The 20,623-nt window shown below is 45.7% G+C and overlaps 1 protein-coding gene across 3 annotated transcripts in view; it reads left to right on the plus strand.

The window, feature by feature from the left end:
* Window positions 1–4,879: 4,879 nt before the first annotated feature.
* Window positions 4,880–20,623, plus strand: part of TDRD12 (tudor domain containing 12) — a 107,479-nt gene continuing 91,735 nt past the window's right edge. Inside the window, exons 1-2 of one of the 3 annotated variants that reach the window (XM_019014391.4) lie at window positions 4,880–5,209; window positions 16,208–16,366. In XM_019014391.4, the coding sequence (XP_018869936.3) occupies window positions 5,186–5,209; window positions 16,208–16,366 (183 nt within the window). In that variant the 5' untranslated portion in view covers window positions 4,880–5,185. The remainder of the gene's footprint in view (window positions 5,210–16,207; window positions 16,367–20,623) is intronic. The other 2 variants (XM_019014390.4, XM_055368892.2) reach the window with 2 other exon arrangements.

A 20,623-nucleotide genomic window follows, 5' to 3' on the forward strand; every position in this document is an offset into this window, starting at 1 on the left:
AGACACGCAGCTGGTTAGTGCCACAGTCAACTCCCTCTTCACTGGAGTTGCCATGGCTCAGTGGGTGATATTAGAAGATGTCATGATAAAGTAATATGACTAGTTTTTCTTCATAGAAAAGATCGTTTTCACACCACTTGTTTCCCTCATGTATGCTTTTTTTTTGTTTTTGTTTGTTTGTTTGTTTTGAGATGGAGTCTCACATTGTTGTCCAGGCTGGAGTGCGGTGGCGTGCTTTCGGCTCACTGCAACCTCTGCCTCCTGGGTTCAAGCAATTCTCCTGCCTCAGCCTCCCGAGTAGCTGGGATTACAGGCACGTGCCACTGCACCTGGCTAATGGTTGTATTTTTAGCAGAGACAGGGCTTCACCGTGTTGGCCAGGCTGGTCTTGAACTTCTGACCTCAAGTGGTCCATCCACGTCACGCTGGGAATACAGGTGTGAGCCACTGCGCCTGGCCTGTATGTTGTTGTTTTTAATCTGAGTGAACCTTGTCTCCTTCCAAGAATTCCTTTTGGGAGACTTGTCACATGACTTCCTACCTATAGTGATATCTTGTCCATACCCCGTAACCCCAAATAATATGAGCTGAAAAATTAATAGTTTTAGAATTCAGATTACTGGTGTTCATGGCATTTATGACACACAGTTTTTCCTTTCTTTTCTTTTCTTTTTGAGACACCTTCTCGCTTTGTTGCCCAGGCTAGAGTGCGGTGGTGCGATCTTGGCTCACTGCAATCTCTGCCTCCTGGGTTCAGATGATTCTCCTGCCTCAGCCTCCCAATTTGCTGGGATTACAAGTGTCAACCACCACACCCAGCTAATTTTTGTACTTTTAGTAGAGACAGGGTTTCGCCATTTGACCAGGCTGTTCTCCAACTCCTGACCTCAAGTGATCTGCCCGCCTCAGCCTCCCAAAGTGCTGGGATTACAGATATGAGCCACTGTGCTGGGTCAGAAATATTTTTAAAGTTAAAAACAAAATTCGGCTGGGCATGGTGGCTCACACCTGTCATCCCAACACTTTGGGAGGCCAAGGTGGAAGAATCGTTTGAGCCCAGGAGTTCAAGACCTGCCTGGGCAACATAGGGAGACCATGTCTCTATAAAAAAATTCAAAATTAGCTGGGTGGGCCGGGCACGGTGGCTCACGCCTGTAATCTCAGCACTTTGGGAGGCTGAAGTGGGTGGATCACGAGGTCAGGCGTTTTGAGACCAGCCTGGTCAATATGGTAAAACCCCGTCTCTACTAAAAATACAAAAATTAGCTGGGTGTGGTGGCGCATGGCTGTAGTCCCAGCTACTTGGGAGGCTGAGGCAGAAGAATCGCTTGAACCCAGGAGGCGGAGGTTGCAGTGAGCTGAGATCGTGCCACTGCACTCCAGCTTGAGTGACAGAGCAAGACTGTCTCAAAAAAAAAAAAAATTAGCTGGGTGTAGTGGTGCATCCCTATAGTTTCATCTTCTCAGGAGGCTGAGGTGGGAAGATACTTGAGCCCAGGAGATAGAGGCTGCAGTGAGCAGCGATAAGATTGCGCCACTGTACTCCAGCCTCGGCAACAGAGCGAGACCCTGTCTCGAAAAAAAAAAAAAAAAAGCACCATGAGACAGGGTGAAGAAAAAGGAAGCCTTGTGAATCTTTAAAAAAGTGTTTTCCGCTAGCACCAGAGTTGGAGGAGGGCAGGTTACAGTACAAATGCGGACCCCTTTTAACCTTGGGGAGACTGGGTGGCTGGAGCCCCAGGGCAGTGAGTGTCTTGACTATGGGAGTGTAATATATAAATATTTCCATTTTCTGTGAGCCATGTTGTAAAAAGATTGGGAAATACCGTACTGTAGCACAGGATCTAGTCAAAGAAAAAAGGGTCTCCCCACACCAAGAACTGGGAGAAGTCTATATTACCCATTTTTGTGGATTGGGAACTGTTTTGGGACTTCCTATTTAAGATGGGGTTTTGCTATGTTGCCAAGGCTGGGTTCCAACTTCTGGCTCAAGGGATCCTCCCATCTCACCCTCCCAAGTAGCTGAGACTACAGGCACATGTCACTGCACCTGGCTACAAGACCTCCTGTTTATTTTATTTTATTTTATATATTTTTTGAGACAGAGTTTTGCTCTGTTGCCTAGGCTGGAGTGCAGTGGCATGATCTCAGCTCACTGCAACCTCTGCCTCCTTGGTTCAAGCGATTCTCCTGCCTCAGCCTCCTGTGTAGCTGGAATTACAGGTGCTTGTCACCATGCCCAGCTAATTTTTGTATATTTAGTAGAGACAGGGCTTCACCATATTAGCCAGGCTGGTCTCGAACTCCTGACCTCAAGTGGTCCACCCACCTCGGCCTCCCAAAGTGCTGGGATTACAGGCCTGAGCCACCTCGCCCAGCCAGGACCTCCTGTTTAAATCAGATCCTGTCGTTTTCCATCTCTTTTTGGCAAGGTCTTGAGCTTTCAGGTGAGTTGGCCATACCAGGTGCCTTGATTGGAGGTGAGGCCTTGTCAACCTAATTTCAGGAACAGGTGAACATCATGCACTTTGCAGCTGTGTTTTTCTCCCGACTGGCAGCTACACACCTTTCCTCTGCAACCATCCTGCCTGAGAGTTTAAGTGCATGTTATCTGTGGGACCTCGTGCAATCCAGTTTTCTTACAGAACTGCATGCTTATGTGAGCATTCTGTTCCCCAAATAATAACACCACAGTTTACATGCTCTCTCCAAACTCTTGCAGTCTTTTGTCATCTTGTTGGTTCCCTTACTAGCAAATTAACTCGTTTAGACTCGAAGAGCCCTGCCAGTTGAAGGCCAGCTGGGAAGAAATCCAGGACCAGGAACCTTTCCAAAAGGTGCAGATCAAGTGGAAATGTTGCCAGGAGGCCACGAAGACCCAGGGATTCATGGCTGACCAGGACGCTTCCTCACCACCAAGGCTTCCAGCTCACAGCGTTTAAGGGGTGTAGGCTGGCCTAGAGAAAGCAGGAGGACAGGGGCCCCTTAGCAGGCAACAAGGACCAACTGAGGGCCTGGTGTGGTGGTTCATGCCTGTAATCCTAGCTGCTCAGGGGGCTGAGGCGGAAGGATGGCTTGAGCCCAGGAGTTCAACACCAGCCTGGGCAACACGGCGAGACCCCCCATCTCTACAAAAAAATTAAAAAATTATCCAGGCGTGGTGGTGCATGCCTGTAGTCCCAGCTACTTGAGAGGCTGAAGATGGAGGATCAACTGAGCCCAGGAATTCAAGGCTGCAGTGAGCCATGGTTGTGCCACTGCACTCCAGCTAGGGCAAGAGAGCCATATCCTGTCTCTTTAAAAATAAAATAATGAACTTGTAACCACCTAATGGGTTCACCTTGCCCGCTGCCTAGACAGAGCCAATTTATCAAGACAGGGAATTGCAATGGAGAAAGAGTAATTCACGCAGAGCTGGCTGTGTGGGAGACTGGAGTTTTATTATTACTCAAATCAGTCTCTCCGAGCATTCGAGGAACAGAGTTTTTAAAGACAATTGGGCGGGTAGGAGCTTGGGAAGTGGGGAGTGCTGATTGGCCAGGTTGAAGATGGAATCAGAGGTTGTTGGAGTTTTTCTTGCTATTTACTGTTCCTGGTTGGTTTGGCAGAACTGGTTGAGGCAGATTATCGCTGTGGGTGGTGTCAGCTGATCCACTGAGCTGATCCAAGGATTGTTGTCTCATGCCTCCCTAAAATGTAAAAGACCAAGTGAGGCAGGAAAATAGGGTCCGGAGGTAGGGAACATAAGGCCGATTCACGCTTCAGCTATAAGGGGAAATACCCTCTCCATAGGGCATACACCGAGTAAATGACTTCGTAACTTTACTTCACCGTCTTTATTTACATCGGGCGTACCCCAAGCAGAAGGTATTTAAATTCACAAAAATTCTGCCGGGCCTTTGAGTCCCTGTGCTCAGGCCTGCTCCCACACTGTGGAGTGTACTTTTTCAATAAAACCCTTCATTCCTTCCTTGCTTTGTGTGTGCCTTTTGTCAAATTCTTTCTTCAAGACACCAAGAACCTGGACACCCTCCAACTTTAACACAAGCTGTGCCTCAACCACCTCTAGCAAACATCGTTAGGACTTCCTGTGTCAGGGGCGCCTGTCCTCAACCTTGGCGAAATTTTTGTTTTTTGAGACAGAGTCTCACTCTGTCGCCCAGGCTGGGGTGCAGTGGCCTGATCTCAGCTCACTGAAACCTCTGCCTCCCGGGTTCAAGCGATTCTCCTGTCTCAGCCTCCCAAGTAGCTGGGATTAGAGGCGCTCCCCACCATGCCTGGCTAATTTTTCTATTTTTAGTAGAGACGGGGTTTCACCATGTCGAGGATGTTAGTCTCCAACTCCTAACCTTATCAGGTGATCCGCACCCCTCGCCTCCCAAAGCGCTGGGATTACAGGCCTGAGCCACCTCGCTCTGCTGGCCAAATAAACTTTCTAAATGAACTGAGACCTGTCTCACATTTTCAGGATTCACAGGCTCTTATCAATTTTGTTTCAGAGTCAAACCATGGACTGAATTCCTTCCCAAGGTTAGTTGGGCTTCCACCCAGGAATAAACAAGGACAGCTTAAAGGTTAGAAGCAAGATGGAGTTGGTTAGGTCTGATTTCTTTTACCATCACAATTTCCTCAGTTACAATTTTGCAAAGGTGGTTTCCAACGGACTCAGCCGCACGCGGCCCCTCTGTCCCTCCGAGGGACAGGCGAGTGTCCCCGGGACCTGCAGGGGAGTCCTGCTGGCTGCAAAAGAGAGAATCACGCGACCCCTAGCCGGGCCTCCCGGGGCCTCCGCGCGTCAGTCCTCCTGGCCACCGCGTGGCGCTGTGCCTTACGTTGTTGGGCCGTTGGGTGGACCACGTGGTCTCCGACGCCTCAAGGCCTGCTCAGCGTGCGCGGGCATCCGGTGGGTGCGGGAGGCCCGAGGCCAGGCAGGCAGGGAGGCCGCAGCGAGGGGCTGGTTACTGCCAGGACGGAGCGCATTGCCTCGAGCCGACCCCGGGGTCCGCGAGGGCTCCTGGGGACGAGGAGTGTGAGGCACCTGCCGCGGGGGGCCCAGGCGCTAAAGGTGGAGGGAAGGAACGCACTCGCGGTGGGGGCCTGGCCGGGGCGGACGCAGCCAGCCTCACCCGCGACGGTAGGGGACTTCCAGGGCGAGGGGGCCCATCTGCCCTCGGGCGCCAGGAGGATGCTCCAGCTCCTGGTGCTGAAGGTGAGCGCCGCCAAGCCAGACCCACGCCAGGCCCACGCAGTCCCCCACCCCCACCCCAGCTCCGCACAGCCCCCTACACCCACCCCAGCCCCGCACAGCCTCCCACCCCCGACCCCAACCCTACACAGCCCCCACCCCACCCCCCCATCCCAGCCTCCACATCCCTCCACACCCACTCCCCCCAGCCCACGCATCCCCCCCATGTCCACTCCCTCTCAACCCAGACCTAATCCCCACGCCCACTCCTCCCCCCGCCCACACATCCTCCCACACCCACTCCCACCCAGCTCCACCCCCACACTCACACATGCCCCCACCCCATCTCACTGCTGCACACTCCATCCCACTCCCACACATCCCAACCCTGTATATCCCATGCCGCCACACCACGCCCCCATTCCCACCCCACCCCATCCCACTCCCAACCCCACACACCCCCAACTCCTACCCTAGCCCCAGCTCCCACCCGTTTCCTTATCGCTGCCCGCCCCACAGTCACACCCTCGCCCCTGTCTCCACCCCATCCTCATTCCCACCCCCCCGACTCACACCTCCACCCCATTTCATCCCCCCACACTCAGCCCCACACACCCCACCACCACCCCATCTCCACTCCCACCTGCACCCCAGCCGCAGCCCACCCCACCTCCACTCCAACCCCACCCCGCCCTCCCCCACCTGAACCCTCCCTGCGCCCCCACCAGGGGGCACCCCGGGCTGGGAGCTGGGATAGAACCCCGATGAGCCCGGGTTTCACGGGCCCTGGCGTGGTCCGGGATACACCTGGAGGAGCGCGGAATTGGCTGCTCCTCCGAATGTTCGATCACCCGGGCCAAGCGACACTGGCGTCCCCAGGGCCCCGCTCTCCGTACTCCACAGGGCCCTTAGGCTCGGTGCCTGGACAGGGTCGGGTGGCCCGGGCAGCCCCAGCCCATGGGTCCCAGCTTCCCTCGTGCCCCCAGTCTCTGTTGCCCTATCTGCTCACCGCGTGGGCTCTGCGTGGGCGTTGTTCTAGTCCTCGGGGAAGGGACGCCCGCCTGGACCCTTGCTTTTCCCCCTTGGAGTCCAGTGAGGGCTCATTGGTGAAGGGGAAAGCGTTGCTGGAGGAAGGAGTTGACAGGCCAGAGCAGAGGGGTGGGTATGGGTTATTGGAGAAAAGAAATCTAAATACTTTGAAAATCACACTTCAGTGGGCCCAGGAGCTGGACGTAGCAAATTGTGGGATTGTTTTATTTTATTTTATTATTTATTCATTTATTTTTTTGAGATGGAGTTTTGCTCTTGTTGTCTAGGCTGGAGTGCAGTGGTGTGACCTCAGCTCACTGCAACCTCTGCTTCCCGGGTTCAAGTGATTCTCCTGCCTCAGCCTCCCGAGTAGCTGGGATTACAAGTGCCTGCCACCACACCTGGCTAATTTTTGTATTTTTAGTAGAGACAGGGTTTCACCACATGGCTGTTCTCGAACTCCTGACCTCAGGTGATCCACCTGCCTCCGCCTCCCAAAGTGCTGGGATTACAGGCGTGAGCCACCGTGCCTGGCCTATTTTATTTTATTTTATTTTATTTTATTTTATTTTTTTATTTTATTTTATTTTATTTTATTTTATTTTGAGAAGGAGTCTTGCTCAGTCACCCAGGCTGGAGTTCAGTGGCGCGATCTCGGCTCGCTGCAAGCTCCGCCTCCCGGGTTCATGCCATTCTCCTGCCTCAGCCTCCCAAGTAGCTGGGACTACAGGCAGCCACCACCACGCCTGGCTAATTTTTTTTTGTATTTTTGGTAGAGACGGGGTTTCACCATGTTAGCCAGGATGGTCTCCATTTCCTGACCTCGTGATCCACCCGCCTCAGCTTCCCAAAGTGCTGGGATTACAGGCGTGAGCCACCACGCCCGGCCGGTGCGATTTTTAAAACCAGCACTCTCCTGCTCTTACTTGGTGTCTTGTGTAATCTCTCTGAACAAAGATTCACAAACGTTTGAGGAAGCTGACTCTTACAGAGAATTTGCCCTGAGACTTTTAGGTGTTCAGATCCACCAGGCGAGCTCCTCTCCTCCAGTCAGATGTTGTCTGTCAGTCCTAACGATGCTAGTCCGATTTCTTCTTTAGAAGAGACAGGGCTCTTCCAGGGCTACACATCCTGAAACATGCACAACCATCCCGGCAGAACTTTGACAGCAGGAGCTGGACTTGCTGCCTCCTGTTCGCGAACCCCTTTCCTCTCAGTTGGGCCCAGGAACTCTCATTTACCTGCTCAACTCTGATCTGCCCCCACTTCTGGCCCTCACCCAGCTCACCCCCTGAGCAAATTCTGTCCTGAATAGGAGTGTCTCCCCAAGTGCTGTGCAGGTGCCACCTGTCCTGCAGATGAAGTTTGCTTTTACAAGGATGAAATATTTCCCCCCCCCCGTGTATCCATCAACAGATGACTGAGTAAACGGAAGGTGGTTTGTGCATATACAATGGAATATTATTTAGCCTTAAATATCTGAGAAATCTTTGCCTGACTCACAGTCACAAAGATTTTTTCCCCCATGTATCCTTTTATTATTTTTAAAAAAATTTTTTTTTTTTTTTTGAGACGGCGTCTCGCTCTGTTGCCCAGGCTGGAGTGTGGTGGAGCAATCTCGGCTCACTGCAACCTCCGCCTCCCGAGTTCAAGCGATTCTCCTGCCTCAGCCTCCTGAGTAGCTGGGATTACAGGCGCGTGCCACCACAGCCGGCTAATTTTTATATTTTTGGTAAAGACGGGGTTTCAGCATCTTGTCCAGGCTGGTCTGCAACTCCTGACCTCAAGTGATCTGCCCTCCTCGGCCTCCCAAACTGCTGGGATTACAGGCAAGAACTGCTGCACCTGGTCCCCCATGTAACCTTTTAGAAGTTTTATAATTTTATATTTTACATTTAGATATATGATCCGAGTTAATTTTTGTATATGGTGCAAGGAGTGGATGAAGTTTCATTTCTTTGCACGCGATTATCTAACTGTTCCAGCATCATTTGTTGAAATGACTATCCGTCCTCCTTTGTGTCTTATCAAAAATCAATTGACTATATGTGTGATTATATTCCTGTTATATTGATTTATGCACAATACCACACTGTCTTATTACTGTAGCTTTATAGGTAACTCTTTTTTTTGTTTTTTTTTTTTTTTGAGATGGAGTCTTGCTCTGTCCCCCAGGCTGGAGTGCAGTGGTGTGATCTCGGCACAGTGCAAGCTCTGCCTCCCGGGTTCATGCCATTTTCCTGCCTCAGCCTCCCAAGTAGCTGAGACTACAGGTGCCCGCTACCACGCCTGGCTAATTTTTTTATTTTTAGTAGAGATGGGGTTTCACCTTGTTAGCCAGGAGGGTCTCAATCTCCTGACCTCGTGGTCCACCCGTCTCGGCCTCCCAAAGTGCTGGGATTACAAGCATGAGCCACCATGCCTGGCCCTTTATAGATAACTCTTGAAGTCAGGTGATATGAGTCTTCCAACTATATTCTTTTTCAGAATTGTTCTAGTTCCTTGGCTTTTGTAATATGCATTTTGTAATTGCTTGCTGAGTCTACCAAAAAAAAAAAACCATGCTGGAATGGAGTTGTATTTATAGATGGGTTCAGAGAAATATATATTAATACAGTATATCTATACTTATTTAGATCTTTCATTTCTTTCCGTCAGTGTTTTATAACTTTCAGCTTAGGAATTTTGCACATATTTTTAAGATTTAGACCTTTAAGTAATTACTGGGTTTTGTTTTGTTTTTCAGTAAAAGACACAGGGTCTTGCTCTGTTGGCCAGTCTGGAGCGCAGTGGTGTAATCACAACTTACTGCAACCTCAAACTCCTGGGCTCAAGGGAGCCTCCTGCCCCAGCCTCCTGAGTAGCTGGGACTAAAGGCATTTGCCCCCACTCCTGGTTAATTAAAAAAAATTTTTTTAGAGACAGGGTCTCACTGTGTTGCCCAGGCTGGTTTCTCAAACTCCTGGGCTCAAGCAATTGTCCCACCTCAGCCTCCCAAAGTAATGGGATTATGGGAATGAGCCACCACTCCCAGCCTTTTTGTAATTTTAAATTTCCAATTTCCATTTCTGGAATATAGTAATACGATTGAATTATTATTTTTTAATTTAATTTTAAGTTCCAGGATACAAGTGCAGGACGTGCAGGTTTGTTACATAGATAGACGTGTGCCATGTTGGTTTGCTGCAACTATTAACCCATCATCTAGTTATTAAGCCCCTCATGTATTAGTTTTTTTATCCTGATACTCTCCCTCCCCTCTGTCCCACAGGCCCCAGTGTGTGGTTCCCCTCCCTGTGTCCATGTGTTCTCATTGTTCAGCTCCTGTTTATAAGTGAGAACATACGGTGTTTGGTTTTCTGTTCCAGTGTTAGTTTGCTGAGGATAATGGCTTCCAGCTTCATCCATGTCCCTGCAAAGGATATTATCTTGTTACTTTTTATGGTTACATAGTATTCCATGGTGTATATGTACCACATTTTCTTTATCCAGTCTATCACTGATGGGCATTTGGGTTGATTCCATGTCTTTGCTATTGACTAGTGCTACAGTGAACATACGCATGTATGTCTTTATAACAGAATGATTGATATTCCTTTTGGTATATACCCAGTAATGGGATTGCTGGGTTTTTCTGGTTCTAGATCTTTGAGGAATCACCACACTGTCTTCCACAATGGTTAAATTAATTTACACTCCCACCAACAGTATAAAAGCATTCCCATTTCTCCACAGCCTTGCCAGCCATCTGTTGTTTCTTGACTTTTTAATAATTGCCATTCTGACTGGCATGAGATGGTATCTCATTGTGGTTTTGATTTGCATTTCTCTAATGATCAGTGATGTTGAGCTTTTTTTCATGTTTGTTGGCTGCATAAATGTCTTCTTTTGAGAAGTGTCTGTCATGCGCTTTGCCTACTTTTTGATGGGGTTTTTTTCTTGTAAATTTGTTTCAGTTCCTTACAGATTCTGGATATTAGATCTTTGTCAGATGGAAAGATTGCAAAAATTTTCTCCCATTCTGTAGGTTTTCTGTTAACTCTGATGATAGTTTCTTTTACTGTGCAGAAGCTCTTTAGTTTAATTCAATCCCATTTGTCAATTTTTACTTTTGTTGCAATTGCTTTTGATGTTTTTTGTCATGAAATCTTTGCCGTTGCCTATGTGTTGAATGGTATTGCCTAGATTTTCTTCTAGGGTTTTTTTTTTATAGGTTTAGGTTTTACATTTAAGTCTTTAATCCATCTTGAGTTAATTTTTGTATAAGGTGTAAGGAAAGGGTCCAGTTTCAGTTTTCTGCATACGGCTAGCCAGTTTTCCCAGCACCATTTATTAAATAGGGCATCCTTTCCCCATTGCCTGTTTTTGTCAGGTTTGTCAAAAATCAGATGGTTGTAGATGTGTGGTCTTATTTCTGAGATCTCTATTCTGTTACATTGGTCTATGTGTCTGTTTTTGTACCAGTACCATGCTGTTTTGGTTACTGTAGCCTTGTAGTATAGTTTGAAGTTGGGTAGCATGATGCCTCCAGCTTTATTCTTTTTGCTTAGGAGTGTCGTGGCTATATGGACTCTTTTTTGGTTCCCTATCAATTTTAAAGTAGTTTTTTCTATTTCTGTGAAGAATGTCAATGGTAGTTTAATGGGAATAGCATTGAATCTATAAATTACTTTGGACAGTACGGCCATTTTTACAATGCTCTTCCTATCCATGAGCATGGAATGTTTTTCCATTTGTTTATGTCCTCTTTTATTTCCTTCGTTAGTTGTATTCCTAGGTATTCTCTTTGTAGCAACAATTGAATTATTTCAATAATCTTGTGCCTTGTAGCCTTGTAAAGTCAATTATTAGTTCTGGCATATATTATATATTTTTTATTGTAAAAAACATGTAACGAAGTTTGCCATCTTAACCATTTTTAAGTGTACAGTTCATGGTATTAAATACATTCATAATTTTTTTTTTTTTTTGAGACGGAGTCTTGCTCTGTCACCCAGGCCGGAATGCAGTGGCGCGATCTTAGCTCACTGCAAGCTCCACCTCCTGGGTTCACGCCATTCTCCTGCCTCAGCCTCCCAAGTAGCTGGGACTACAGGCTCCCACCACCACGCCCGGCTAATTTTTTGTATTTTTAGTAGAGACTGGGTTTCACTGTGTTAGCCACGATGGTCTTGATCTCCTGACCTTGGATCCACCCGCCTCAGCCTCCCAAAGTGCTGGGATTACAGGCATGAACCACCACACCCGGTCAAATACATTCATAATGTTGTGCAACCATCACCAATGTCCCTCTCCAGAAGTCTTTTTCCTTTTGCAAAACTGAAACTCTGCTTTCTCTATGAATTTGACTACTCTGAGTGCCTCATATAAGTGGAATCATACAGTTTATCCTTTTGTGACTGGCTTATTTCACTCAGTATAATGTCCTCAGGGTTCATTGTGTTGTACCATGTGTCAGAATTTCCTTTCTTTTGAAGCCCAGTGCAGTGATGTGAACATGAGGACCCAACTACTTGGGAGGCTGAGGTGGGAGGATTGCTTGAGGTGAGGATTGCTTGAGGTGAGGTGGGCAATATAGCAAGACCCTGTCTCTTAGAAAAACAAATATATGTCTTTTTTTAAAAAAAGAATTTCCTTCCTTGTTCAGACTGAATAATAGTCCATTCTGTACCACATTTTGCTTATCCATTTATCTGTTGAGGGACACTGGGTTGCTTCCACATTTTAGCTATTGTGAATAATGCTGCTATGAACACAGGTGTGTACGTATCTCTTCAAGATCTTTCAATTCTCGTGGATCTACACCCAATAGTGGAATTGCTGCATTATATGGTAATTATAGTTTTAATTTTTTGAGGAGCCACCCTACCATTTTCCACAGCAGCTATGCCGTTTTACATTCATACCAACAGTGCACAATGATTCCAGTGTCTCCACAGCCTTGCCAACACATTATTTTCTGTTTTAACACACCTTCCAGCACACTGAATTTTCAGGTTTTTTTTGACAGTAGTTATCCTCATGAGTGTCAGGTAGTATCTCACTATGGTTATGATTTATATTTCTCTAATGATTAGTATGTTGAGCGCCTTTTCATGTACTTACTGGCCATTTGTATATCTTCTTTGGATAAATGTCTGTTCAAATCCTTTGCCCATTTTTTAATTGGTGGTTTGGGTTTTTGTATTGTTTTAGGAGTTCTCTGTATATTCTGGGTATTAATCCCTTATGAGATATAAGCCTTGCAAATATTTTCCCCCATTCCATAAGTTGACTTTCTACTGTGGTGATAGTGACTTTTGATGCACACAGTTTTTAAATTTCAATGAAGCCCAGTTTGTCTATTTTTTCTTTTGTTGCCTGTGGCTTTGGTGTCATATCCAAGAAATTTTTGTCAAATCCAACGTCACAAAGCATTTGCTCTGTGTTTTCTTTTGTAGTTTTAGGCCTTCCATTTAGGTCTTTGATCCATTTTGAGTATGGTGTCACATAAAGGTCCAAATTTATTCTTTCATTTTTATTTTTATTTGCTTTTTGAGACAGAGTCTCACTCTGTTTCCCAGGCTGGAGTGCAGTGGTGCAATTTCGGCTCACTGCAACCTCCACCTCCCAGGTTCAAGTGATTCTCTTGGCGTAGCCTCCTGAGTAGCTGGGATTACGGGCATGTACCACCACACCCGGCTAATTTTGTATTTTTAGTAGAGACGGGATTTCACCATGTTGACCAGGCTTGTGTCAAACTCCTGACCTCAGGTGATCTGCCTGCTTTGGCCTTCCAAAGTGCCGGGATTACAGGTGTGAGCCATTTTGTCTGGCCTCCAAGTTCATTCTTTTGCACGTGAATATCCAGTTTTCCCAGTGCTCATTTGTTACAAAACCTTTCCCTGAATGGTTTTGGTACCCTTGTCAAAAATCATTTGACTAGACCACAGGGGTTTATTCTGGACTTTCTATTGTCTGTTGGTCTATATGTCTGTCTTTATTTCAATACCACACTGTTTTGATTACTGTAGCTTTGTAGTAAAGTTTTGTGATCAAGTGTGAGTCCTCCAGCTTTGTTCTTTTTTGATATTGTTTTGGCTATTTTGGGTCCCTTGGGATTTCATGTGAATTTTAGAATGTGCTTTTCTATTTCTGAAAAAAATACCATTGTGGATTTTGGTAGGGATTGAATTGAATGTGTAGATTGCTTTGAGTAGGATTGACATCTTAATGATATTAAATCTTCCAGTCAATGAATGTGGGATGTCTTTCCATTTATTTATGTCTTCTTTAATTTCTTTCAGCAGTGTTTTATAATTTTCATTGTAGTTCTAATTTTTTAATAGACTCCTTAAGGTTCTCTGTGTAGACAATTGTGTTCTTTATGAATAAAGACAATTTTATTTATTCCTTTCTAATCTTCCTAACAGTCTTTTTCCTGTCTTACTGTACTAACTGGGACCTTTAGTACAATGTTAGCGAGTATACCCCTTGTGAAATTTTTCTTTTCCTTTTTTTTTTTTTTTTTTGGAGACAGAGTTTCACTCTTGTTGCCCAAGCTGGAGTGCAGTGGCGCGATCTTAGCTCACTGCAAGCTCCACCTCCCGGGTTCACGCCATTCTTCTGCCTCAGCCCCCTGAGTAGCTGGGACTACAGGTGCCCACCACACCTGGCTTTTTTTTTTTTTTTTTGTACAGATGGCGTTTCACCATGTTAGCCAGGATGGTTTCGATCTCCTAACCTTGTGATCCGCCTGCCTCGGCCTCCCAAAGTGCTGGAATTACAGGCATGAGCCACCGTGCCTGGCCTAAATTTTTATTTTTCATTTATGAAATTTACGTTTTCCACAGCTTGTGTGTGTGTATCTATATCTATACATGTATAAATAGATACATATCTATATACATATAGAGTTTCCATTTCTTAAGTGAGATTCTTTTGTTTACAACTCACTCTAACCATCTCATCTTTAAGTTGTGTATTTATAATAGCTGTTTTTAAGTCCTCGCCTGTTAATTCCAATATCTGGGTATCTTGGGTTCACTTTCTGGTGACTCCTTTTTCTTTTTCTTTCTTTTTTTTTGTTTTTTTTGTGAGATGGAGTCTTGCTCTGTCACCCAGGCTGGAGTGCAGTGGCGCAATCTCGGCTCACTGCAAGCTCCACCACCCGGTTTCACACCATTCTCCTGCCTCAGCCTCCCGAGTAGCTGGGACTACAGGTATCCGCCACCACGCCCAGCTAATTTTTTGTATTTTTAGTAGAGACGGAGTTTCATCGTGTTAGCTAGGATGGTCTCGATCTCCTGACGTCGTGATCCGCCCACCTTGGCCTCCCAAAGTGCTGGGATTACAGGTGTGAGCCACAGCACCCAGCTAAAACTGTGTATTTCTTTCAGCCTTCGCACCATTGGTCTTATCTGGACTCCTTGGGGTCTCATCTCTGCCAAGAATGTGACAGGTGTTCTTATGCAGACTTTAGGGCTCCCCCTCTGTGGCTCTCCATTTAGGAATTTTACCCTTTAATTCTCAAGCTGCTATGGCAGCCCCAAACTCTGTTCTCTGATTCCTCAAGCCACAAACATGACTTTCTCCTTGAATTGCAGCTGCTTAACACCACGTGGACTGGGGAATGGGCTCAGGGTAAAAGCCGTGTAAAAGTGGATCTCACCCAGGGAAGTTTCCTTCTTTCAAGGGCTGAATCTCCTCCAGGTTCTGCTTGCTTTTGGTAGCTCTTCACTGCCTTCAAATAGTTATTTTTGTATTTTTTCCAGGGTTTATTATTGTTACCCACAGGTGATATAGAAACTATTCTATTGTCACTGGAACCAGAATAACTACTGTTCTTTTTTCTGATTATTTGTTATAAAAATGTTCAAACCTTCAGAAAAGTAGAAATAATACTAGTGAGAATACCTGTATTCTTGCCACCTTGGGCAAAGATGTCATTTTTGCCCAAATCTTGAGATGTCGTTTTTTCTAGGCAGAGTTAGGTAATACTTTTGAAAAATCATGAGTTCTTGGCTAGGCGCGGTGGCTCACGCCTGTAATCCCAGCACTTTGGGAGGCTGAGATGGGCGAATCACCTGAAGTCAGGAGTTCAAGACCAGCCTGGCCAACATGATGAAATCCTGTCTCTACTAAAAATACAAAATTAACTGAGCATTGTGGCGCACGCTTGTAATCCCGGCTACTCAGGAGACTTAGGCAGGAGAATTGCTTGAACCCAGGAGGTGGAGGTTGCAGTGAGCTGAGATTGTGCCACTGCACTCCAACCTGGGTGACACAGCGAGACCTTTTGGTATTTTCAATTCAAATTTAACTTTTCACTTTATATTTGTGTCTTTAACAATGAAAATCTTGGCTTCTAATAACAATAGTACATAACAAAATACATTCCAGGAAGTCTGACTTTCTTCCGTGTCCCTTCTCCATTTCTCTCCTCCCCTTAGGCCATGATTTGCGTTTATTTTGGTTTATCTGCCATTATTTTTTTTTTATTATGAGCAGAATGTACTTATATTCACATTGCTTTCTCTTTCTTACAAAAGAAGAATACAAATCAGGCACAGTGGCTTATGTCTGTAATCCTAGCACTTAGGGAGGCCGAAGTGGGAAAATTGCTTGAGCCCTGGAGTTTGAGACTAGCCTGGGCAAAATAGCGAGACACCATCTCTATTTTTTTTTTTAATTAAAAAAAAATTTTTTTAACAAACAAAAATACTAAAAACATTGCTCTGAACCTTGTGTTTGTATATTACTATGGATTTTTCAGAATATGGGAGGTTGAGGACATCCGTTTGTTATTTGAGTCACAACACATAATTGAGAATTACATACTGTTGGTTATGTGTTTTAGAATTTTATCTTTGGTCTAACCATTTAAGCAAAGGCACTTGTCAAGAATTTGTTAGGTCACTTAAATTAGAAACAGTAATCGTGGCTCTAAAGTTTATTTTGTGGTACTACTTTTAAATCATACGCTGTTCTGTTTGTCTGTTAAAAAATTTACAGATTGAAGATCCAGGATGCTTCTGGGTTATTATAAAAGGGTGTAGTACCTTTTTAGATCATGATGTCGATTATCAAAAATTAAATAGTGCCATGAATGACTTCTACAACAGCACGTGTCAAGATATAGAAATAAAACCATTAACATTGGAAGAAGGACAGGTATGTATCTAAATGTTCTTTAATCACTGTGTATTGAAACACCACTCAAAATATAAACTATTTTGGCAACGACGATGATTCAAGCTTTTAGAGTATTTTAGTTTCTTACACTCAGTGCCTTGTGTTAGGTTTTTTTTGAGATGGAGTCTCGCTCTGTCACATAGGCTGGAGTACAGTGGCACCATCTGGGCTCACCGCAACCTCTGTGTCTCGGGTTCAAGCACTTCTTCTGTCTCAGCCTCCTGAGTAGCTGGAATTACAGGCATGGGCCACCACACCCAGCTAATTTTTGTATTTTTAGTAGAGACGGGGGTTTCACCATGTTGGCCAGGCTGGTCTCGAACTCCAGACCTCAGGTGATCCACCCGCCTCAGATTCCCAAAGTGCTGGGATTACAGGTGTGAGCCACTGTGCCCAGCCAGTGTAAGGTTCTTTAGGTTGCACAAGATTCAGGCTAGTCATGGAAGGGGGTGGCCGCCATGTAAGGTCCATGTGGGGCAAAAGTAGACAGAATGTCATCTACACCCAGGCATTAGGGCCATCCCTCTGGGACTGGGAACCAGGGGGTTATTTGAGATCCCACAGAGGTGTAGGGATCTCAGCAAAGAGGGAATAGGGTCTTCAGTGTAGGGCCAACGCCTCCCTTTTGGTTGCTCATGACTTTGGCCAACTCAGATGTCTTTGTTCTCCTCACTCCACGCCGTGGCCCCTCCTTGCCTTCTTGCAGACTCAGCTCTCACTGCCCCTTGTCATGGTCGCCACAGCTCAGCTACTTTTCAGAAGAGAGTGAATTTTTGTAATGGTATAATAGGAAAAGGTTTATAAACTCTTTATGAGAAAAAGCAGAAATAATTTGAATCCACTTCCCCCAAATCATCATTAATAACATAATTTATTTTAGTATATGTGCTGCCGAAGCAAGCACAATAACATAATTTGTTTCCACGCCATTGACTAATTGAAGAAGTTAAACCAGGTCAATTGTTTTTAAAAATATTCCACATTTTGGGTTGGGCATGCTGGCTCTTGCCTGTAATCCCAGCACTTTGGGAGGCCAAGGAAAGAAGATTGCTTGAGCCTAGGAGTTTTGTGAACAGCCTGGGCAACATAGTAAGACCCTATCTCTACAAAAAATAAAAAGATTAGCGGGCATGGTAGCACGTGCCTGTGGCCCCAGCTACTCTGGAGGCTAAGGCAGAAGATCACTTGAGCCTGGGAGGTAATAGCTGCAGTAAGCTGTGTTTGCGCCACTGCACTCTAGCCTGGGCAAGACAGTGAGACTGTCTCTTAAAAAAAATGTGCGTAGCCGGGCGTGGTGGCCCACGCCTGTAATCCCAGCACTTTGGGAGTCTGAGGCAGGTGGATCACCTGAGGTCAGGAGTTCGAGACCAGCCTGGCCAACATAGTGAAACCCCATCTCTACTAAAAATACAAAAAATTAGCTGGGCGTGGTGGCAGGCACCTGTAATCCCAGCTACTAGAGAGGCTGAGGCAGGAGAATCACTTGAACCTGGGAGGCGGAGGCTTCAGTGAGCCGAGATCACGCCATTGCACTCCAGCCTAGGCAACAAGAGTGAAACTCTGTCTCCAAAAAAAAAAAAAAAGTATATGTGTGTGTGTATGTGTATAGTTAAATATAAAGCTTTGGGTAGATTTAAGGTTGCTTCTGTTTTTCAAGAATAGGTGTACTGTGAACTTCATGGGAACTTCATGTTGAATTGAGAGATGATGTTTTCAGTGATGCTGAGATTGACCAGAGGGGACATCCTGACCCTCCTTGTGGCCTTACCTGTCAGCATTCATGTGATGGCTTCTCCATTCAGTGACCACTGCTGCCCGAATCAGCTCTTTCATTCAGGCACTCGATGTGGGGATTTCTCTCATTCCTTCTGCATTCATCAGCTGGAATTCTTCTGTATAGAACTTTCCCTGATCTCTTAAGACTGTTTGATTACCCTGAAATAACACAGTTCCTTTTTTAATTTTTTTTTAATTTATTTTTTTAATTAATTAATTTTTTTTTTTTTTTTTGAGACAGAGTCTCGCTCTGTTGCCCAGGCTAGAGTACAGTGGCGCCATCTCTGCTCACTGCAAGCCCCACCTCCTGGGTTCACGCCGTTCTCCCGCCTTAGCCTCCCGACTGGGACTACGGGCACCTGCCACCACGCCCGGCTAATTTCGTTTTTGTATTTTTAGTAGAGATGGGATTTCACCCTGGTAGCCAGGATGGTCTTGATCTTCTGACTTCATGATCCACCCGTCTCGGCCTCCCAAAGTGCTGGGATTACAGGCATGAGCCACCGTGCCTGGCCTTTTTAAAAATTTTTTAAATCAGAAGGCCTATGAATGCAAATAATACAGTTCATACTGCAAAGAAAGAGAAATCATGTGGATCAGTTTTCAACTTAGTGCTTTGTGCCTAGCTATCACATTTTTGGTGTCGAGAGGGTGGTTTTGTTTTTCTCTCCTCCTCCTCCTTTTCTTTTTTTCTTTTTTTTTTTTTTTGAAGATGGGGGTCTCACTCTGTCACCCAGGCTGGAGTGCAGTGACTCGATCTTGGCTCACTGCAACCTCCGCCTTTTGGTATCGAGCAATCCTCCCACCTCAGCCTCCCAAGTGGCTAGGACTAAAGGCATGCGCCACCACACCTGGCTAATTTTTTTGTATTTTTTGTGGTGGCAGGGTTTCGCCATGTTGCCCAGGCTGGTCACGAACTCCTGGGCTCAAGAGATCTGCCCGCCTTGGCCTCCCAAAACGCTGGGATTACAGGCATGAATCACCGCGACTGGCCCTTTACACTTTTAAGTACAAACAGACCTCATTTTATTGTGAATTCGCAGTAACTATGTTTTTTTACAAATTGAAGGTTTATGGCAACCCTTCATGGAGCAAGACTATAGGCACCATTTTTCCCACAGCAGGTCCTCACTTCATGTCTCTGTGTCACATCTTGGTAATTCTCCCAATGTTTCGAACTTTTTTGTTATTATTCTGTCTGTTATAGTGATCTGTGGCCAGTGATCTTTGAGGCTAGTATTTTAATTGTTTTGTGGTGCCATGAATTGCACCCATGTAAGATAGTGAATTTTATCAATAAATGTGTGTTCTGACTGCTCCACCATCTCTCTCCCTCTCCCCAGGCCTTCCTGTTCACTGACACACAATTGAAATTAGGCCAATTAATAACCCTACAATGGCCCCTAAGTGTTCAAGTGAAAGGATGAATCACATTAAATTAAAAGCTAGAAATGATTGAACTTAGAGGAAGACATTTTGAAAGCTGAGATAGGCTGAAAGCTAGGCCTCTTGCACCAAACAGTTAGCAAAGTTGTGAATGCAAAGGAAAAGTTCTTGAAGGAAATTAAAAGTGCCGCTCTGGAGAACACACAAGTGAGAAAAAAAAAAAAAAGAAAAAAGAAGCAGCCTTATTGGTAATATGGAGAAAGTTTTATTGGTCAGGATAGAAGCTAGAACCAGTTACTACATTCCCTTCAGCCAAAGCCTGATCCAGAGCAAGGCCCTAACTCTCTTCAATTGTATAAAGGCTGAGCAAGGTTAGGAAGCTGCAGGGAAAACATGTGAAGCTAGCGGAGGTTGGTTCATGAGGTTTAAGAAAAGAGGCCATCTCCACAACATAAAGTGCAAGGTGAAGCACAAGGGCTGATGGAGAGGCTGCAGCAGTTTCTCCAGATGTAGCTATGATCATTGTTGAAAGTGGACACGCTAAATAACAGGTTTTCAATGTATACAAGACAGCCTTCTGTTGGAGAAGATGTCTTCTAGGACTTCCAGAGCTAAATAGGAGAAGTCATCCAGGTGTGGTGGCTCACACCTGTAATCCCAGCACTCTGGGAGGCCGAGGTGGGTGGATCACCTAAGGTCAGGAGTTCGAGACCAGCCTGGCCAACATGGTGAAACCCTGTCTCTACTAAAAATACAAAAATTAGCCAGGTGTGGTGGCGGGCGCCTGTAATCCCAGCTACTGGGGAGGCTGAGGCAGGAGAATTGCTTGAACCCGGGAGGTGGAGGCTGCAGTGAGCTGAGATGGCGCCACTGCACTCCAGCCTGGGTGACAGAGAGAGACTCCATCTTAAAAAATAAATAGGAGAAGTCGGTGTCTTTAAAGGACTAAAGCTTTAAAGGTCAGAGTGGCTTTCTTTTTAGGGGCTAATGCAGCTGGTGACTTTTAAGTTGAAGCCAGTACTCATTTACCATTCCAAAAGTCCTGTGACCCTTAAAGATTATGCTAGCTCTACT

This window comes from Gorilla gorilla, chromosome 20 (genome assembly GCF_029281585.2).
Source record: "Gorilla gorilla gorilla isolate KB3781 chromosome 20, NHGRI_mGorGor1-v2.1_pri, whole genome shotgun sequence".
In the NCBI taxonomy this organism is placed as follows: domain Eukaryota; kingdom Metazoa; phylum Chordata; class Mammalia; order Primates; family Hominidae; genus Gorilla; species Gorilla gorilla.